Raw genomic sequence first — 15,753 nt, forward strand, 5'->3', positions numbered from 1 at the left:
AGCATCACTAGGCAACAAAAATTTTTCAGCTCCATTATGATCTTCCAGGACCACCATTGTATATGCCATCCACGGTTGACCAAACATTGTTATGCAGCACATGGCTGTACTGAAATAAATATAGGTGAATGAATGTTGAATAAAGTAATAAATACATTTCAGTCTGTTATTTTATCTGGCTTAGTAAGCCTAAACATGATAACAAAATATTTTATTTATCTTTATAAAATACCCATTTATTATTTATAGTATTTGATACTTGCTTTGTTCACCTAATAATATGTCATTTAAAATATGTGACCCAGCTTTCATTTTTAACATTTACAATGTGATGTTGAGCCCTTTATTATTTCTTTACAAATAATACATTTTTAAAACTAATTTTGACTTACTGTGTTACACATGAAGGGAGGAAGAAAGATTTTTATTCACCTTCAGACCATGTTCTGCTTTTTAAAAAAGATATACATCAAATTTATCAAACACTTTTATCTTTAGTCTGTCAGGAGTACATCAGAAATTTTTTATTCTCCCCTATTCTTAAACTAAGTTGTATCAGATTAAGGGACTAGTACCTTAAAGCTTTGATGATTTTATGTTTCACACTTTTTTTCCTTTTACGAACTCTAATTGAGAGGCTCCTATTACTTATAATTTGAGTGAAGGAATAAAATTTTGAGTTTGGATGAATTATTCAGAGTTCAGGACAAAAACCAAAAACCATTCTGTGTGTCTCTAACCAAAACCAAAAAGCATATCAGCTACAAGAACTTAGATGCTTATATAAAATCACTGGAAGAACTGGACAAGCAGAAGAAAGACAGTCAGCACTGAAATGGTTTTGAAGGCATATGACCACAGCTGCAGCACAGGAATCAGGAAGCTGATGCTACTACTACTACCAAAGTTGTTGCTCCCACAGTGCCCTCTCCCACCTCCAAAACTGATGGCTGCACACTGACACAGAGTGTCTGGATGCCACAGTGGTCTCCAGTTCCCTATGAAGGTGATGGCTAAACAGAGGAATGCTGACTTGGCTGCAAGCATTCACATCTTTCTGACCTTATTGGTGAACAGTGGAAGACAACCTTTGCCTGTATTCTAAGACTCACATGAAGGAATCTCATTGGTAAAACCTAATTTACATACAGAATAATAATTCTAAGAAGTCTGAAAAATGGAGTTTTATGCTTTCTAGACCCTGAATTTTTAAAAAATTTATAAAATGAAACAGGAATTGATGGCATATTCCGTATAGTACACTGGGGAAACATTGTTCAAAGGCCTTGTCCTAGCACTTGAATTAATTTCTCTATTGCTTCATAGGCTTAGCATTCAGTGAACAAGAATTCTTTTGGATACAAGCCACACCGCCAATAAGGAGAGAGGCAGTCATATGTTCCTTTAATAACTGCTCTGAACTGGATAATTTTTTTGACCCTATCTGTTCCTAGTGGGCAGTTGGGGCAATAGGTCAGGTCTAAGTGGGTATGATATAGATGGCTACTTTAACCCAAATATACATTCTCCCCTTATTTATTACTAATATACTTCTGATTTTAGCTGCTTATGTAGGTATGTGAGCTATAGATTATATTCTTCAACCTCTCTTGAAGCCAGATGTCATCTTGTAACTCAATCATAGACTGTGAGATAAACGCAAGCACGAGTGCCATGGAGTACCTTATGGAAATAATCTTTTAAAAAAGTGAAAGCACACCCTTTCCTTCCTCTTTTTGTTGGCATGAATGGGGATGTAATGACTGGTTATTAGGCAACTATATTGGACAATGAAGTAAAGGCCATGTCCTGAAGATAGCAAATCAATGATGGAACCAGACTGGGTCCCAGATATCATGGAGTGCATTTCAGCCACTAGCCTTCTTTTATATTTTGTTTAAGTCATTGTTATTATGACTTTGTCTGTAACTTCAGGCTAATTTGATATAGAACGTAGATCTATAAGTTATATAGAATATAATTCTAGCTGATATAAGAAGTTTCTTTAATAAAGTGATATTTAAGGTAAGAGTAAAAAGGTGAATAGAGAAAAATGTAAAACTTACATGCATATTTTAGAAATCAAGGTTTATTGAGAAAAAAGGGACAAAGTAAATGACTCAGAATAAAAACAAGAATTTTTTAAAATAAGGAAAATTACAGGAATGAATTAAAAATATGAAAGCACAAATTGATTATACAGAAGAAAACCACATAATATTTGACCAATTAAACAAAAAGTTATTTCTTTAAAAAAGCCAAGGATATTTTAGGTTCTATGTATAACTGATGTATGAGACATGTACCTTTCATTTGGCTCCCTCTAAAAATGCACTAAGAAAAAGTGAACAGATATTTTCAGAAACAAACTTAATAAGGATGAAGAGAATAATGTAGAAGACAACAGGGAAAACTCTTAGAAGTTGGAAAACAGATGAATGATTTAGTAGACCTGACAAATCAACTACCAGTTGTAGTGTAAATGGGAAGAGCTGAGAATCAATCCTGTTTAGACTATGGGTCTAGAATCAATTCTGTTTAGATGGTGGGACATACAGAGGCATCTTAAATGTCAATCCTAGATCCTCTGGAAATGATAGTAGCATGCCAAATAAAAAAGATTGTGTTAAAGCTCCCTGTAAAGCAGTTAAATCTCTAGCAGTTAGATCACATTTCCCCACTCCAGTCACTGAGTAACCTACCTATCCCCTTGACCCTAACAGAAGTCTGGAGTTTTATTTTCTGATGAGTACAAAAAGCAGGGTTATTATATGAGAGGTGCTGCCAACAAAATGGAGGGCATGGGTAATATGGATAGCAAAAGTAAGTAACCATCTAAATATTGAATTCTGGTTGATTGTTAAAATGCTATGATAGTCATTAGAACCAATTACAAATATTTTGGTTCTCCCCTTCTTGGACATATGGTAGAATTTCAATTCTATTTCTTTTTAAATATGTGTAGCCATGTAATTTTCTTTGGTTAATAAAATGTGAGAAGTGACATATATCCATTCTGGGCTGAAGTTTTTGGAGGCACGGTTTAACACATTTTCTTTTCCCACTATAGCGATCACGGAAGTATATGTGAAGATGGAATCTTCACAAGTTTAGATCCTTGACTGACTGCAGTGAGGAGGGCCCCAGGCTGAACTATATAGGGTATATAGTATAAGAAAGAAATCAACTTTCATTGTGTTAAGCTGTTGAGATTTGGGGAAGTTGTTTGGTATTGAAGCATAACTTAGCCTATCCTGATGCAAAACTGTACTCCTCTTCACCCACTTAATCCTTCACCTTTTCCAATCTATATCTTTTCCTTTTGGATGGGGGATTTTAAAGAGTGCGGTAATCTGGCCAGTCCAACTAGAAAGACCTAATCACACTGACATTGAGGTTTCCCCATCCATCAGTGCTCCCAGTTCACTTTAGAATGAAAACTCAAAGTGGACAAGAATTATGAACCTACTCAGAGCCATCACTCAGCTCTGTAGTCTCCCAAATTAAATTAAGAACAAACACATGAAGAAAGTTTCTGAAAAGGCATACAGAAATTAAAGAAAAGCAAAGAGTAAAAAGGTAACTTGGAGAAAATGGAAAGTCTGCAGCAAGAAGAAAACTTGGGGGAAAAGCTATTATTAATATCATCAGATGAAAAAAGAAGTTACTGCATCTAAGAAATAAGTCCAAAAGAGAGCTCTTTAAATAAAAGAGATAAGTCTAGGAAAATACTAACCTGATAAAGAAATAAAAATCTCAATATAAGGGCTTGAAGACAAAGTTAAGAAAACGTTCAAGAAAATACTGCAAAAATATTTTAAAATGGCAAGTAGAAGAGAAAAAAATAAAGAAACTAGAGAACCATACCAGAGGTCTAACATCTGAATTACAGAAATTCTAAAAAAGGAATGGGAGTTAGATTACTAATGAAATAATTTAAGGAGATTTCTAAGATCAGGAGGAAATTAGTTTCCTATATGAAATGTCTCATCAATTATACTGTACAATGGATGGAAAATAACCCCAAGCCAAAACATGTAATTGTTTAATTTTAAAATTCTTGGGACAATGACACATAGAAGATAAGAAATAAGATTAGCTTTAGACTTCTTAGCAAACAGATTGGCTTGGAAATCTCATTGACAAAACAAAAATTCTGAAGAAAAATTATTTTCAAGCTAAAACTCTATACTTAGTCAAACTACTAATTAAGTTTGAGGGTAGAATAAAGACATTTTAGTACATTTAAGATCACAAAAACATTTAACTCTGAAACACTCTTCTCTGAAAACTACTGGAAGATAGCTATCAAAATGAGAGCCCAATTCAAGACAGAAGAAACAGAAATGAGAAGATCCAAAACAGGACAGAAGTGAAATGAATCTCTGGGTGATGTTGAAGGAGGATCCCAGGATGACAACTGAGTCTCAGGCATAATGAACAACTAGTCCAGTAAGGAGCTATTTGACTCGAGAGACAGGGATTTTGAAGGATATCATTAGCAATCCTCTTAACATTGTATCATCTTTTCAATCATATGAACCTACTGGAGGATGTGGTCTAGTTAATTCCACAGAGTAAACTGAAAAAGGGCAAGTTATAAAATCCCAGAACTAGCAAACACATCCAGTATAAAAGGCAAAGAATTCCAAGAATGAGAGCAAAGAAAAAATCCAGAATGATAGCTGTGCAGTAGGCATAGAAAGCAACTGCCCTATTCAAAGAAAAATTGAAGTCTCAGGAGGAATGGAAATGACTATGGGGAAAATTGTGCTGCGAGGCAATTGTATCTGTGGGATGAATAAGTGATAGGGATAAAAAAATCAATAAATGAAAAGGCAAGACAATTATTAACTTCAAGAAAAAATTGAAAAAGAAAATATAATTAATGCACAATAATGCTCCCAATATATGGTAAGTAAAAGAAAATCTGAAATACCTAAAATGTAATCTAACATAATAAGGAGTCAATTGATAATTTCTAAAATTAATTTATCAAAATATATCAGAAAACAGATTAGTGACCAAAGAGATAACTGAAAGTTTTAAAATGGCTACCTCTTAGGAGGGGAACTAAGAAAAGTGATGTGGAAAAGGGCAGAAAAGCACTGTATTTTATTATAAGCCTCTTAGTGCTATTTAATTTTGGACAAGGTCACATATTATTTTGAAAAAAAATGCATTTCAAAATATCAGTAGAGCTCTTGCAAGTCTCAGCAAGAACAAAAAGGAGATAAAATGCTAAACATCACTAACAAAAATAGGGATACAATTAAAGGTAAATAACACAATGAAAACATGCCAAGAAATTTGCCAACTAGATAAAATGATTTTCAAAATAAAATGCAAGTTACTTAAAAATACAAAACCTGAACAGATTAATAACCAAAGGTAAAATGTACATGGTAGTCATAGATCTACTGCAAGTGAAGTCACCAAACCTAACCAGTTTAAAAGGCAAGTTGGAATTAAGCATGTAGAAACATAGAATAATATAATTATTAAAACTATTGTATAAAATAGACAAAAAGCTCCTTAACACATTCTGTGATGCCAGTATAACAGTTTAATACCAAAGCCATAAAAGGCAAACACACCCAAGGAAAACAACATTAACTAGAAAAATCCTAAAACCATGTTGACACATCATATCTATTTGTGCACTAAAACAATAATACATTATGGTTAAATGCCATTTATATCAATAACTCAATAATTCAGAAACTAAAGAATAACTGCATTATTTCAACAGCTATCAAAAATCACTTCAAAATATGAAAGAATAAAAAGAAAACTTTCTTGATTCAAAAAAGGAATATTTACCCCAAATTGAGATCAACCATCATAGTTGAAGATGAAATGCTAGAAGCACTTCCACAAATGCAAGATTGACCTACTTGCTACTACTAATTTTAAGAGTATTCATTGGATATTGGAGATTCTAGTCACTGGAATTACAGATGAACAATAATTTCTATATAATACTTAAAGCAGATGAAGGACGAAGGTCGGGTTGGGGGAAGGCAGAAAGTGTTCCAAGAAATATCACGGGTAAAGAGTAAGACCTGGAAAGTGGAATAATTGTTTAATTCACAAGAAATTGGAAAAAGGTCAATTATTCTGCCATATTCACGTTATTATTGTTAAATACTTTACAAATAAATAAAATGTCCCCAACGAATATTTATTGACTTCAAGGAAGAGGCTTCATTTTCTCATATATATTTTTATTATCCATTTTTAAAATGGTAGGTTTTCTTAGGATTTCGGTAGGGAGCCAGAGTTTAGTTGCATGCCCCTAGATTTAAGAAGACAATAAATTAATTCTTCTACGAATCCAGATTATCACAGGGGAAAACGACATCAGCTTTTACTTACTAGCATTACTGTGACCATTTGAGGATAAAGATGGAATGAAACAGCAAAGAACCCGGGGACAAATCACTCTTGTTGCAGAATTCCTTCAATCCGCCATCTTTTTCCTCTAGTCTTCATAACGGGAATAACACCCACAAAACGCAAGGTGGCGCTGCTGGCTAAAAAGAGAGAGAAAAATATCTTCCCAAAGAAAGGATGTTACAGATTCCAGAGTAAAAACGAAATCTGAAAAGTGTAGGAAAGGAAAAGGTGGTAATAGGAATTGGGGGAAAGTAAGGATCCTTCCCCACAAACATTGGTATTATTCAGCTCATTTCAAAGGATTCGGCTGCTGCCATTTGTGAGAGCTGCTGGAGGCTGAGTGGAAGTCATTTTGAAAGACTGATCCAAGGAAGAATGGAGGCCAGAGTAGTGCGTGCTGTGCAGAAAAGGCAAGTCCTATTTCTTTGTGTTTTTCTGGGAATGTCTTTGGCTGGCGCCGAACCGCTTCGGTATTTTGTGGCGGAGGAAACCGAGAGAGGCACCTTTCTTACCAACTTGGCAAAAGACCTAGGGTTAGGGGTAGGGGAACTGAGAGCTCGGGGAACTAGAATTGTTTCAGACCAGAACTTGCCATTTTTACTGCTCAATCCGCTTACTGCTGATTTAATTCTAAATGAGAAATTGGACCGAGAGGAACTGTGTGGCCCCAGAGAGCCCTGTGTGCTGCCTTTCCAGTTGTTATTGGAAAAACCTTTTCAGATTTTCCGTGCTGAACTAAGGGTCAGAGACATCAATGATCACTCTCCAGTATTTCTAGACAGAGAGATTTCCTTGAAAATATTAGAAAGTACAACTCCAGGGGCGGCATTTCTCCTAGAAAGTGCACAGGATTCAGATGTTGGAACCAACAGCCTGAGTAACTACACCATCAGCCCCAATGCGTATTTCCATATTAATGTCCATGATAGTGGGGAGGGGAATATCTATCCCGAATTGGTGCTGAATCAAGTGCTGGATCGGGAAGAGATACCAGAGTTCAGTTTAACCCTCACCGCTTTAGATGGCGGCTCTCCTCCCAGATCAGGGACGGCCCTCGTACGCATCCTGGTTCTAGACATAAATGACAACGCCCCTGATTTTCTGCAGTCGCTTTACAAAGTGCAGGTGCCCGAAAATAGCCCCGTTGGTTCCATAGTTGTCTCCGTGTCAGCCAGAGATTTAGATACCGGAAGTAATGGGGAAATAGCCTATGCATTTTCTTATGCCACTGAAATAATTCTCAAAACGTTTCAAATTAATCCAACATCTGGCAGTCTTCATCTTAAAGCGGAACTGGACTATGAGGCAATTCAAACATACACATTAACTATTCAGGCCAAAGACGGCGGCGGGCTTTCTGGAAAATGCACTGTGGTGATTGAGGTAACAGATATAAACGATAATCGACCCGAGCTGCTCCTGTCTTCACTTACTAGCCCAATTGCAGAAAACTCATCCGAGACAGTCGTGGCTGTTTTTAGGATTAGAGACAGAGATTCTGGGAACAATGGAAAGACAGCGTGCTCCATCCAGGACGATCTCCCCTTCATCCTGAAGCCATCTGTAGAGAACTTCTATACTCTGGTAACAGAGAAACCTTTGGATCGAGAGAGGAACACTGAGTACAACATCACCATCACCGTCACCGACTTGGGGACACCCAGGCTGAAAACTGAGCACAACATAACCGTGCTGGTCTCCGACGTCAATGACAACGCCCCCGCCTTCACCCAAACCTCCTACACCCTGTTTGTCCGCGAGAACAACAGCCCCGCCCTGCACATCGGCAGTATCAGCGCCACAGACAGAGACTCAGGCACCAACGCCCAGGTCACCTACTCGCTGCTGCCGCCCCAGGACCCGCACTTGCCCCTCGCCTCCCTGGTCTCCATCAACGCAGACAACGGCCACCTGTTCGCCCTCAGGTCGCTGGACTACGAGGCCCTGCAGGCGTTCGAGTTCCGCGTGGGTGCTGCAGACCGCGGGTCCCCGGCGCTGAGCAGCGAGGCGCTGGTGCGCGTGCTGGTGCTAGACGCCAACGACAACTCGCCCTTCGTGCTGTACCCTCTGCAGAATGGCTCCGCGCCCTGTACCGAGTTGGTGCCCCGGGCGGCCGAGCCAGGCTACCTGGTGACCAAGGTGGTGGCAGTGGACGGCGACTCGGGCCAGAACGCCTGGCTGTCGTACCAGCTGCTCAAGGCCACGGAGCCCGGGCTGTTCGGTGTGTGGGCGCACAATGGCGAGGTGCGCACCGCCAGGCTGCTGAGCGAGCGCGACGCGGCCAAGCACAGACTGGTGGTGCTGGTCAAGGACAATGGCGAGCCTCCGCGCTCGGTCACCGCCACGCTGCACGTGCTCCTGGTGGACGGCTTCTCCCAGCCCTACCTGCCGCTCCCGGAGGCGGTCCCGGTCCAGGACCAGGACGACTCTCTCACCGTCTACCTGGTGGTGGCGTTGGCCTCGGTATCGTCGCTCTTCCTCTTGTCGGTGCTCCTGTTCGTGGCGGTGCAACTGTGCAGGAGCAGGGCGGCCTCGGTGGGTCGCTGCTCGGTGCCCGAGGGCCCCTTTCCAGGACATCTGGTGGACGTGAGCCACACTGGGACCCTTTCCCAGAGCTACCAGTATGAGGTGTGTCTGACTGGAGGCTCCAGGACAAATGAGTTCAAGTTTCTGAAGCCAATTATCCCCAACCTGCTACCCCAGAGCACAGGTAGGGAAGTTGAAGAAAATCGCCCATTTCAGAATAATTTGGGTTTCTGATAAAGAATGAAAATAAATCCGCGTCTGTGAATACATTTTTGATTAGGAACTTATTGTGAGGTGCCTGTAAAGGAATGTCTTTAGATCATTTCAAATATGTACTCTTGAAGACAAGAAATAAATATCTATACATAGAATAGGATCCTGATTTAGTACCAAGAACCCTTCATAAAGCATGAAATGTATATGTGTAACGTTTTATGTCAAACAATTATGCTTAATATACAGTCTATTAAATGTAAGTCTTGTTTAAGATATTTTAAATTGCTTTCCATTGTTTTCAATCTCTACTGAGACTTTCTGAGTTGATTAGAATGCTGTATGAGTGTACCTACCCTAGTCTCAGCATAGACTGTAGATCTTTTTAAGCATTTTTAAAAAACGTTTTTAATGCATCATACACTATTTTAACACTTTTAATCTGAGAAGCATATGAGGCATGTTATTTTAGGAATGAACAAATAGATGGTCTTAGAGAGTCAATAAGTTCACTAAAGTGCACTAATAAGTGACAAAACTGATCATCCATCCCAGATCTGTCTGACTCTGGGTCAGTGACCCTGCTTTAATTCCATACTGTTTTCTGTCATTAGATATCACCTGGCAAGTTTCTGCCTAATTAAGGAGAAGAAGTCTTTTATCATATTTATACTACTGTTCAATCTTTTCTATATTTAGAAATAATAATGTACATATTTATCTATAGTTTTCTTATAAACCAAAAGTCCTGCTTTTCTGGGTCAATTTTCAACTATTATTACTAATGCTCTAATCTGTCCAAGCTCAAGTGAAAAACAAAATTGAAAGGGCAACCTGTGCCTTCTCCTTGTCTTCAGAATATATGACTTTCATTTCACAGAAAAAGATTAATGGTCCTGAGTAGGAATATTACATAATATTGATTGCATCATTAGTTAATTATTTTCTTTACATTGTAGATTTTCTGGCGTCACCCATACTTAACATTTGTAATACATTTTCTTGATTTGAAAGTTTGTTTTTAAAAGTTTTCTATTAATTATAGTGCACTATTGAATCAGGAAAATCTAAGAAAAATAATAGTTTTAAATGCATAATATCAAAGAGAAACATAGATGTTCATTAAATTTTTAGAAATTCTGGGAAGTTAAGGAAAATCACTTTTTAAATAAAAATTTACAACTGATTTTTATTTTTAAAATATCTAGATAATTTTTGCATGGTTGTGTTCTGAAAATATTATAATTTAGTGCTGGTAACTCTAATAAAGGTAGTATTACTGTATATCACTGGTGGGATAGAATCTAAAGGCAAAAAACAAAAAAAAACAAAAAAAAACCACATCACAGCAGTAAAATCTTAAAATGCTTTCATAGTCTTAGGACAAAATTATCTAATTTCTCCAACAAATAAATGGCATGAAAAACAGGAGGAGAGAAGTCTACACTAGGAAAGATATTAGGAGATCTATCAATCAAATGTAATGTGTAGATCTTGTCTGGATCTTGTTTCAAACATCAGCAATGACTTTGAAACACTTGGATGAGTTTTAATATAGATGGATATTAAGTAATACTAACTTAATTTTTAGGTATAATAATGGCATTGTACTTAAGGGTATTTTTAGAGTCACTTAAAGTCATTATGCATTTAAAGAAATGTATAATGAAGTATTCGTGGGTGAAAATTCAGTTTGTCTGGAATGTAAAAATGTTGGAGGGATAGAGTCAAGAATTATGGCAAAACATTGATAATAGTTGAAGCTAGTACTGAGCACTTGGAGGTTCACTTTACTCTTCTCCTTTTATGAGATATGAAAAATATCAAAATAAAAGCTTTTTAAAATTGATGCTATTAGAAGAGAAGTGGAGGTAACAAAAAAGGACATGCTTCCCCAGAAACAAAATCACCACTGCTGTTACAGATTTTGTCTCTATTTAGACAAACTCTCCAGCCTTTCCTTGCTTGTTTACCTTCACTGTTTGACATAACTTCTCTACTTGAGACAGTCGTGTTCCTGTACTATTCTATCATGTGAATTTTGAGGTGTTTTTCTAGTTATAGCAATGGATTTATGCAGAGTCACCTACCTGGTGGTATAAAATTGCCATATACCGGGTATATAGTTTATTTTTAAGGTTAATCTCTCTTTGAATCAGTTTCCTCATGTGTAAGGTGGGGAATTCACAACAGCCCTATGTGGTAGGTGCTATTATTATCCTCATTTCACAGATGAGGAAATTAAAGCAGAGAGATTAAATAATTTGTTCGAGGTTGACAACTACTAATTATTCATATGGTTCATGGAAATAAAACTACAAAGATCTAAATGTTGTCCATGTTAACTACAATTATATTTGAAATTTTCTGCATATATTCTTTTTGCCAAGCTAGACTGTTACCTAAATATTTCCTTTTTGCCCAAAACTCAGTTAGCATTGTTAAAAGACTAATGTAATTTCTCCTTCGGACAGTTGTCTGCTCAGTAACGTCCGGCGATATTAAAGGTGGTGTTGTACCTTACATAGTCCTAGGGTACATACAGGCAAAGTTGGGAATATTACATCTATTATCATCTCACAAAATGTAAGATCCTGTGAGGACGCGTGGTGGCGCTGCAGGATAAGAAGGTACAAACCAGAACCGCAGCTGCAACTCCATTAACCAGCAAAAAGCAGCAGAACCTGGAAGCCCACGGGAAGCTTGGATGCCAAAGAGAGGACGGCTGGGTCCTCTGGAGAGGACTATTCACTGGAATATTTCTGAGGTATCTGTGGAATAACCACAGCCTCTGATACTGGGGACTTTACAGTCCCACAGAACCGTCCTCCCAGGAAGCTGAACCCACCAAGAACAATGGAGGCCAGCGGGAAGCTCATTTGCAGACAAAGGCAAGTCCTTTTTCACTTTCTCCTTTTGGGCTTCTCTCTGGCGGGCGAGGCGGAACCTAGACGCTATTCTGTGGTGGAGGAAACAGAGGGCAGCTCCTTTGTCACCAATTTAGCAAAGGACTTGGGTCTGGAGCAGAGGGAATTCTCCAGGCGGGGGGTTAGGGTTGTTTCCAGAGGGAACAAACTACATTTGCAGCTCAATCAGGAGACCGGGGATTTGTTGCTCAATGAGAAATTGGACCGTGAGGATCTGTGTGGTCACACAGAGCCCTGTGCGCTACATTTCCAAGTGTTGCTAGAGAGTCCCTTCGAGTTTTTTCAAGCTGAACTACAGGTAATAGACATAAACGACCACTCTCCAGTATTTCTGGACAAAGAAATGTTGGTGAAAGTGTCAGAGAGCAGTCCTCCTGGGACTACGTTTCCTCTGAAGAATGCTGAAGACTTAGATGTAGGCCAAAACAATATTGAGAACTATATCATCAGCCCCAACTCCTATTTTCGGGTCCTCACCCGCAAACGCAGTGATGGCAGGAAATATCCAGAGCTGGTGCTGGACAAAGCGCTGGACCGAGAGGCAGAAGCGGAACTCAGGTTAACACTCACAGCACTGGATGGTGGCTCTCCGCCCAGATCTGGCACTGCTCAGGTCTACATTGAAGTCGTGGACGTTAACGATAATGCCCCTGAATTTGAGCAGCCTTTCTATAGGGTGCAGATCTCTGAGGACAGTCCAATAGGCTTCCTGGTTGTCAAGGTCTCTGCCACGGATGTAGACACAGGAGTCAACGGAGAGATTTCCTATTCACTTTTCCAAGCTTCAGATGAGATAAGCAAAACTTTTAAGGTCGATTCCTTGACAGGAGAAATTGAACTAAAAAAACAACTCGATTTCGAAAAACTTCAGTCCTATGAAGTCAATATCGAGGCGAGAGATGCTGGAGGCTTTTCTGGAAAATGCACCATTCTGATTCAAGTGATGGATGTGAATGACCATGCCCCAGAAGTTACCATGTCTGCATTTACCAGCCCAATACCTGAGAACGCGCCTGAAACTGTGGTTGCACTTTTCAGTGTTTCAGATCTTGATTCAGGAGAAAATGGGAAAACAAATTGCTTCATTCAGGAGGATCTACCCTTCCTCCTGAAATCTTCTGTGGGGAACTTTTATACTCTACTAACAGAGAAACCACTAGACAGAGAAAGCAGAGCCGAGTACAACGTCACTATCACCGTCACTGACTTAGGGACACCCAGGCTGACAACACACCTCAATATGACCGTGCTGGTCTCAGACGTCAATGACAACGTCCCCGCCTTCTCCGAAATCTCCTACACCCTGTTCGTCCGTGAGAACAACAGCCCCGCCCTGCACATCGGCAGCGTCAGCGCCACAGACAGAGACTCAAGCACCAACGCCCAGGTCACCTACTCGCTGCTGCCGCCCCAGGACCCGCACCTGCCCCTCGCCTCCCTGGTCTCCATCAACGCGGACAACGGCCACCTGTTCGCCCTCAGGTCGCTGGACTACGAGGCCCTGCAGGAGTTCGAGTTCCGCGTGGGCGCCACAGACCGCGGCTCCCCGGCGCTGAGCAGCGAGGCGCTGGTGCGCGTGCTGGTGCTGGACGCCAACGACAACTCGCCCTTCGTGCTGTACCCGCTGCAGAATGGCTCCGCGCCCTGTACCGAGTTGGTGCCCCGGGCGGCCGAGCCAGGCTACGTGGTGACCAAGGTGGTGGCGGTGGACGGCGACTCGGGCCAGAACGCCTGGCTGTCGTACCAGCTGCTCAAGGCCACGGAGCCCGGGCTGTTCGGTGTGTGGGCGCACAATGGCGAGGTGCGCACCGCCAGGCTGCTGAGCGAGCGCGACGCGGCCAGGCACAGGCTGGTGGTGCTGGTCAGGGACCATGGTGAGCCTCCGCGCTCGGTCACCGCCACGCTGCACGTGCTCCTGGTGGACGGCTTCTCCCAGCCCTTCCTGCCGCTCCCAGAGGCGACCCCATCCCAGGCCCAGACGGAATCGCTCACTGTTTACCTGGTGGTGGCGTTGGCCTCAGTGTCATCGCTCTTCCTCTTGTCGGTGCTCCTGTTCGTGGCGGTGCGACTGTGCAGGAGGAGCAGGGCTGCCTCTGTGGGTCGCTGCTTGGTGCCTCAGGGCCCCTTTCCTGGATATCTGGTGGATGTGAGCGGCACCAGGACCCCATCCCAGAGCTACCAGTATGAGGTGTGTCTGGCAGGAGATTCCAGGACCAGCGAGTTCAAATTTCTGAAGCCAATATTACCCAATATTCAGGGCCAATGCCCTGAGCCAGAAATGGAAGACAACTCCAAGTTTAGAAATGATTTTGGTTTCAGCATTCAACTGAAATAATCAGTTTTCATATTGTATGTTTTAATGTTTATGATAAATTTAGAGTATGGTGTTTCTGTTAACCTCCTATAAATTATAAATTATACTAAACTTTACTGTGGGACTTCTCATGTTGTCGCTGTTTTAAATACGGTATCTCATCTTTTCTTCATTAGTATACCAATTTGAATAGTTTTAAAGCTTGCCAGTCAAAACACTGATGAGGTCAATAGCTGTACAAATACTAGTTCTGGAATATCTGGAATATCTGAAAATACTAGTTCTGGAATAAAAGGAGTGCATAAGCGGGAAAAACAATGAGAAATTGCTTCTACATAGTCAGTTGAAGTTCCCTGTTGATTTGCTTCTTAGTTCTTAATTCATTAGGTGTATACAGAGCAGTAATGCACGAAGGTTACAGTGAAGTCTGAGCAGGAAGGAAAGAGAGCTAGTACAGTGAGAATGTCTGGCTCCTGCTTTATTCTGCCTCATAGTACTTATCTTCTTTGATGCTGTTTGATGAACATTTCTCTTAAAAGGTTATGTAATTTTGCTTCCTTTCATTAATATATCGGTATATGTTTTAATATAATTATTTTGAATTGCTTTCCACTTTTGTGGTGTTCAAATAGGAAGAAACCTTCCCCATATTTACCACAGTAATGAAATTAGTTTTTCCCCTTAGAGAAATATTGACCCTCTGTGATGGAATTTGCAGTGGCCACCCATATCCATTTATCTTTTCCTCTTTAGTAACAGGTCTCAGATTTCGTTTAGGGCATTAGTTTGCTTAGTCAAAACAGTACATTTTCCCAGCCTTCTTGGTTGGGAAACTGAACGTATGACTGGGTTGTAGTCCCTGAGATGTGTGTACGAGTGTTATACTGACTTCCAAGAAGACTGTTTAAAGGGAGATGATTCATCTAGGAAGGGGGCCCCCTTTTTCCTTCTCTAAGTGCTCCTTGTTGCCTGGAATCTGTATGTCATGGCTAGTACAACAGCCATGTTGGACCCTAATGATCGAAACATTAAGGATTATGACAGATAGTATAAAATAAACTTAAAAGATACAAGAGTCCCTGGTGACCATGGAGTCGTCATGTAATCTCTGTATTACCTACTTCTGAACTTTGTTTTTTTACTTAGGAACTGCAATTTTTACTTAAAATATTATATATACAGTAAAATGCACAGATCTTAAACACACAGTTTAATCTGATTTTTTAAGCTTTTACTTGTTGATTTCTAATTTAGTTAAAATTTAGTTTAAAGTGGTATACAGGGTGTCTTGCATTTATTATCTTTTAAAGTTTCTCCCAAACCATAATAGGATTGGTATATTTCTCCTTTTTTGTGTATGAGAACACTGAGGCT

General features: G+C 40.1%; 2 protein-coding genes across 2 annotated transcripts; both read left to right on the forward strand.

The window, feature by feature from the left end:
- Positions 1 to 6,570: 6,570 nt before the first annotated feature.
- On the forward strand, positions 6,571 to 9,423 carry PCDHB7 (protocadherin beta 7). Its single transcript, XM_025388913.1, has one exon. The coding sequence runs from the start codon at positions 6,775 to 6,777 to the stop codon at positions 9,157 to 9,159; it is 2,385 nt and encodes a 794-aa protein (XP_025244698.1). The 5' UTR covers positions 6,571 to 6,774; the 3' UTR covers positions 9,160 to 9,423.
- Positions 9,424 to 11,480: 2,057 nt separating this feature from the next.
- On the forward strand, positions 11,481 to 14,453 carry PCDHB8 (protocadherin beta 8). The gene has a single exon (XM_025388895.1). The coding sequence runs from the start codon at positions 11,995 to 11,997 to the stop codon at positions 14,398 to 14,400; it is 2,406 nt and encodes an 801-aa protein (XP_025244680.1). The 5' UTR covers positions 11,481 to 11,994; the 3' UTR covers positions 14,401 to 14,453.
- Positions 14,454 to 15,753: the final 1,300 nt, after the last annotated feature.

Source organism: Theropithecus gelada, chromosome 6, assembly GCF_003255815.1.
Source record: "Theropithecus gelada isolate Dixy chromosome 6, Tgel_1.0, whole genome shotgun sequence".
In the NCBI taxonomy this organism is placed as follows: Eukaryota; Metazoa; Chordata; class Mammalia; order Primates; family Cercopithecidae; genus Theropithecus; species Theropithecus gelada.

Bases quoted from the DNA above. Each gene is read 5' to 3' on its own strand.
- PCDHB7 (XM_025388913.1), top strand. From the start codon at position 6,775: ATGGAGGCCAGAGTAGTGCGTGCTGTGCAGAAAAGGCAAGTCCTATTT.
- PCDHB8 (XM_025388895.1), top strand. From the start codon at position 11,995: ATGGAGGCCAGCGGGAAGCTCATTTGCAGACAAAGGCAAGTCCTTTTT.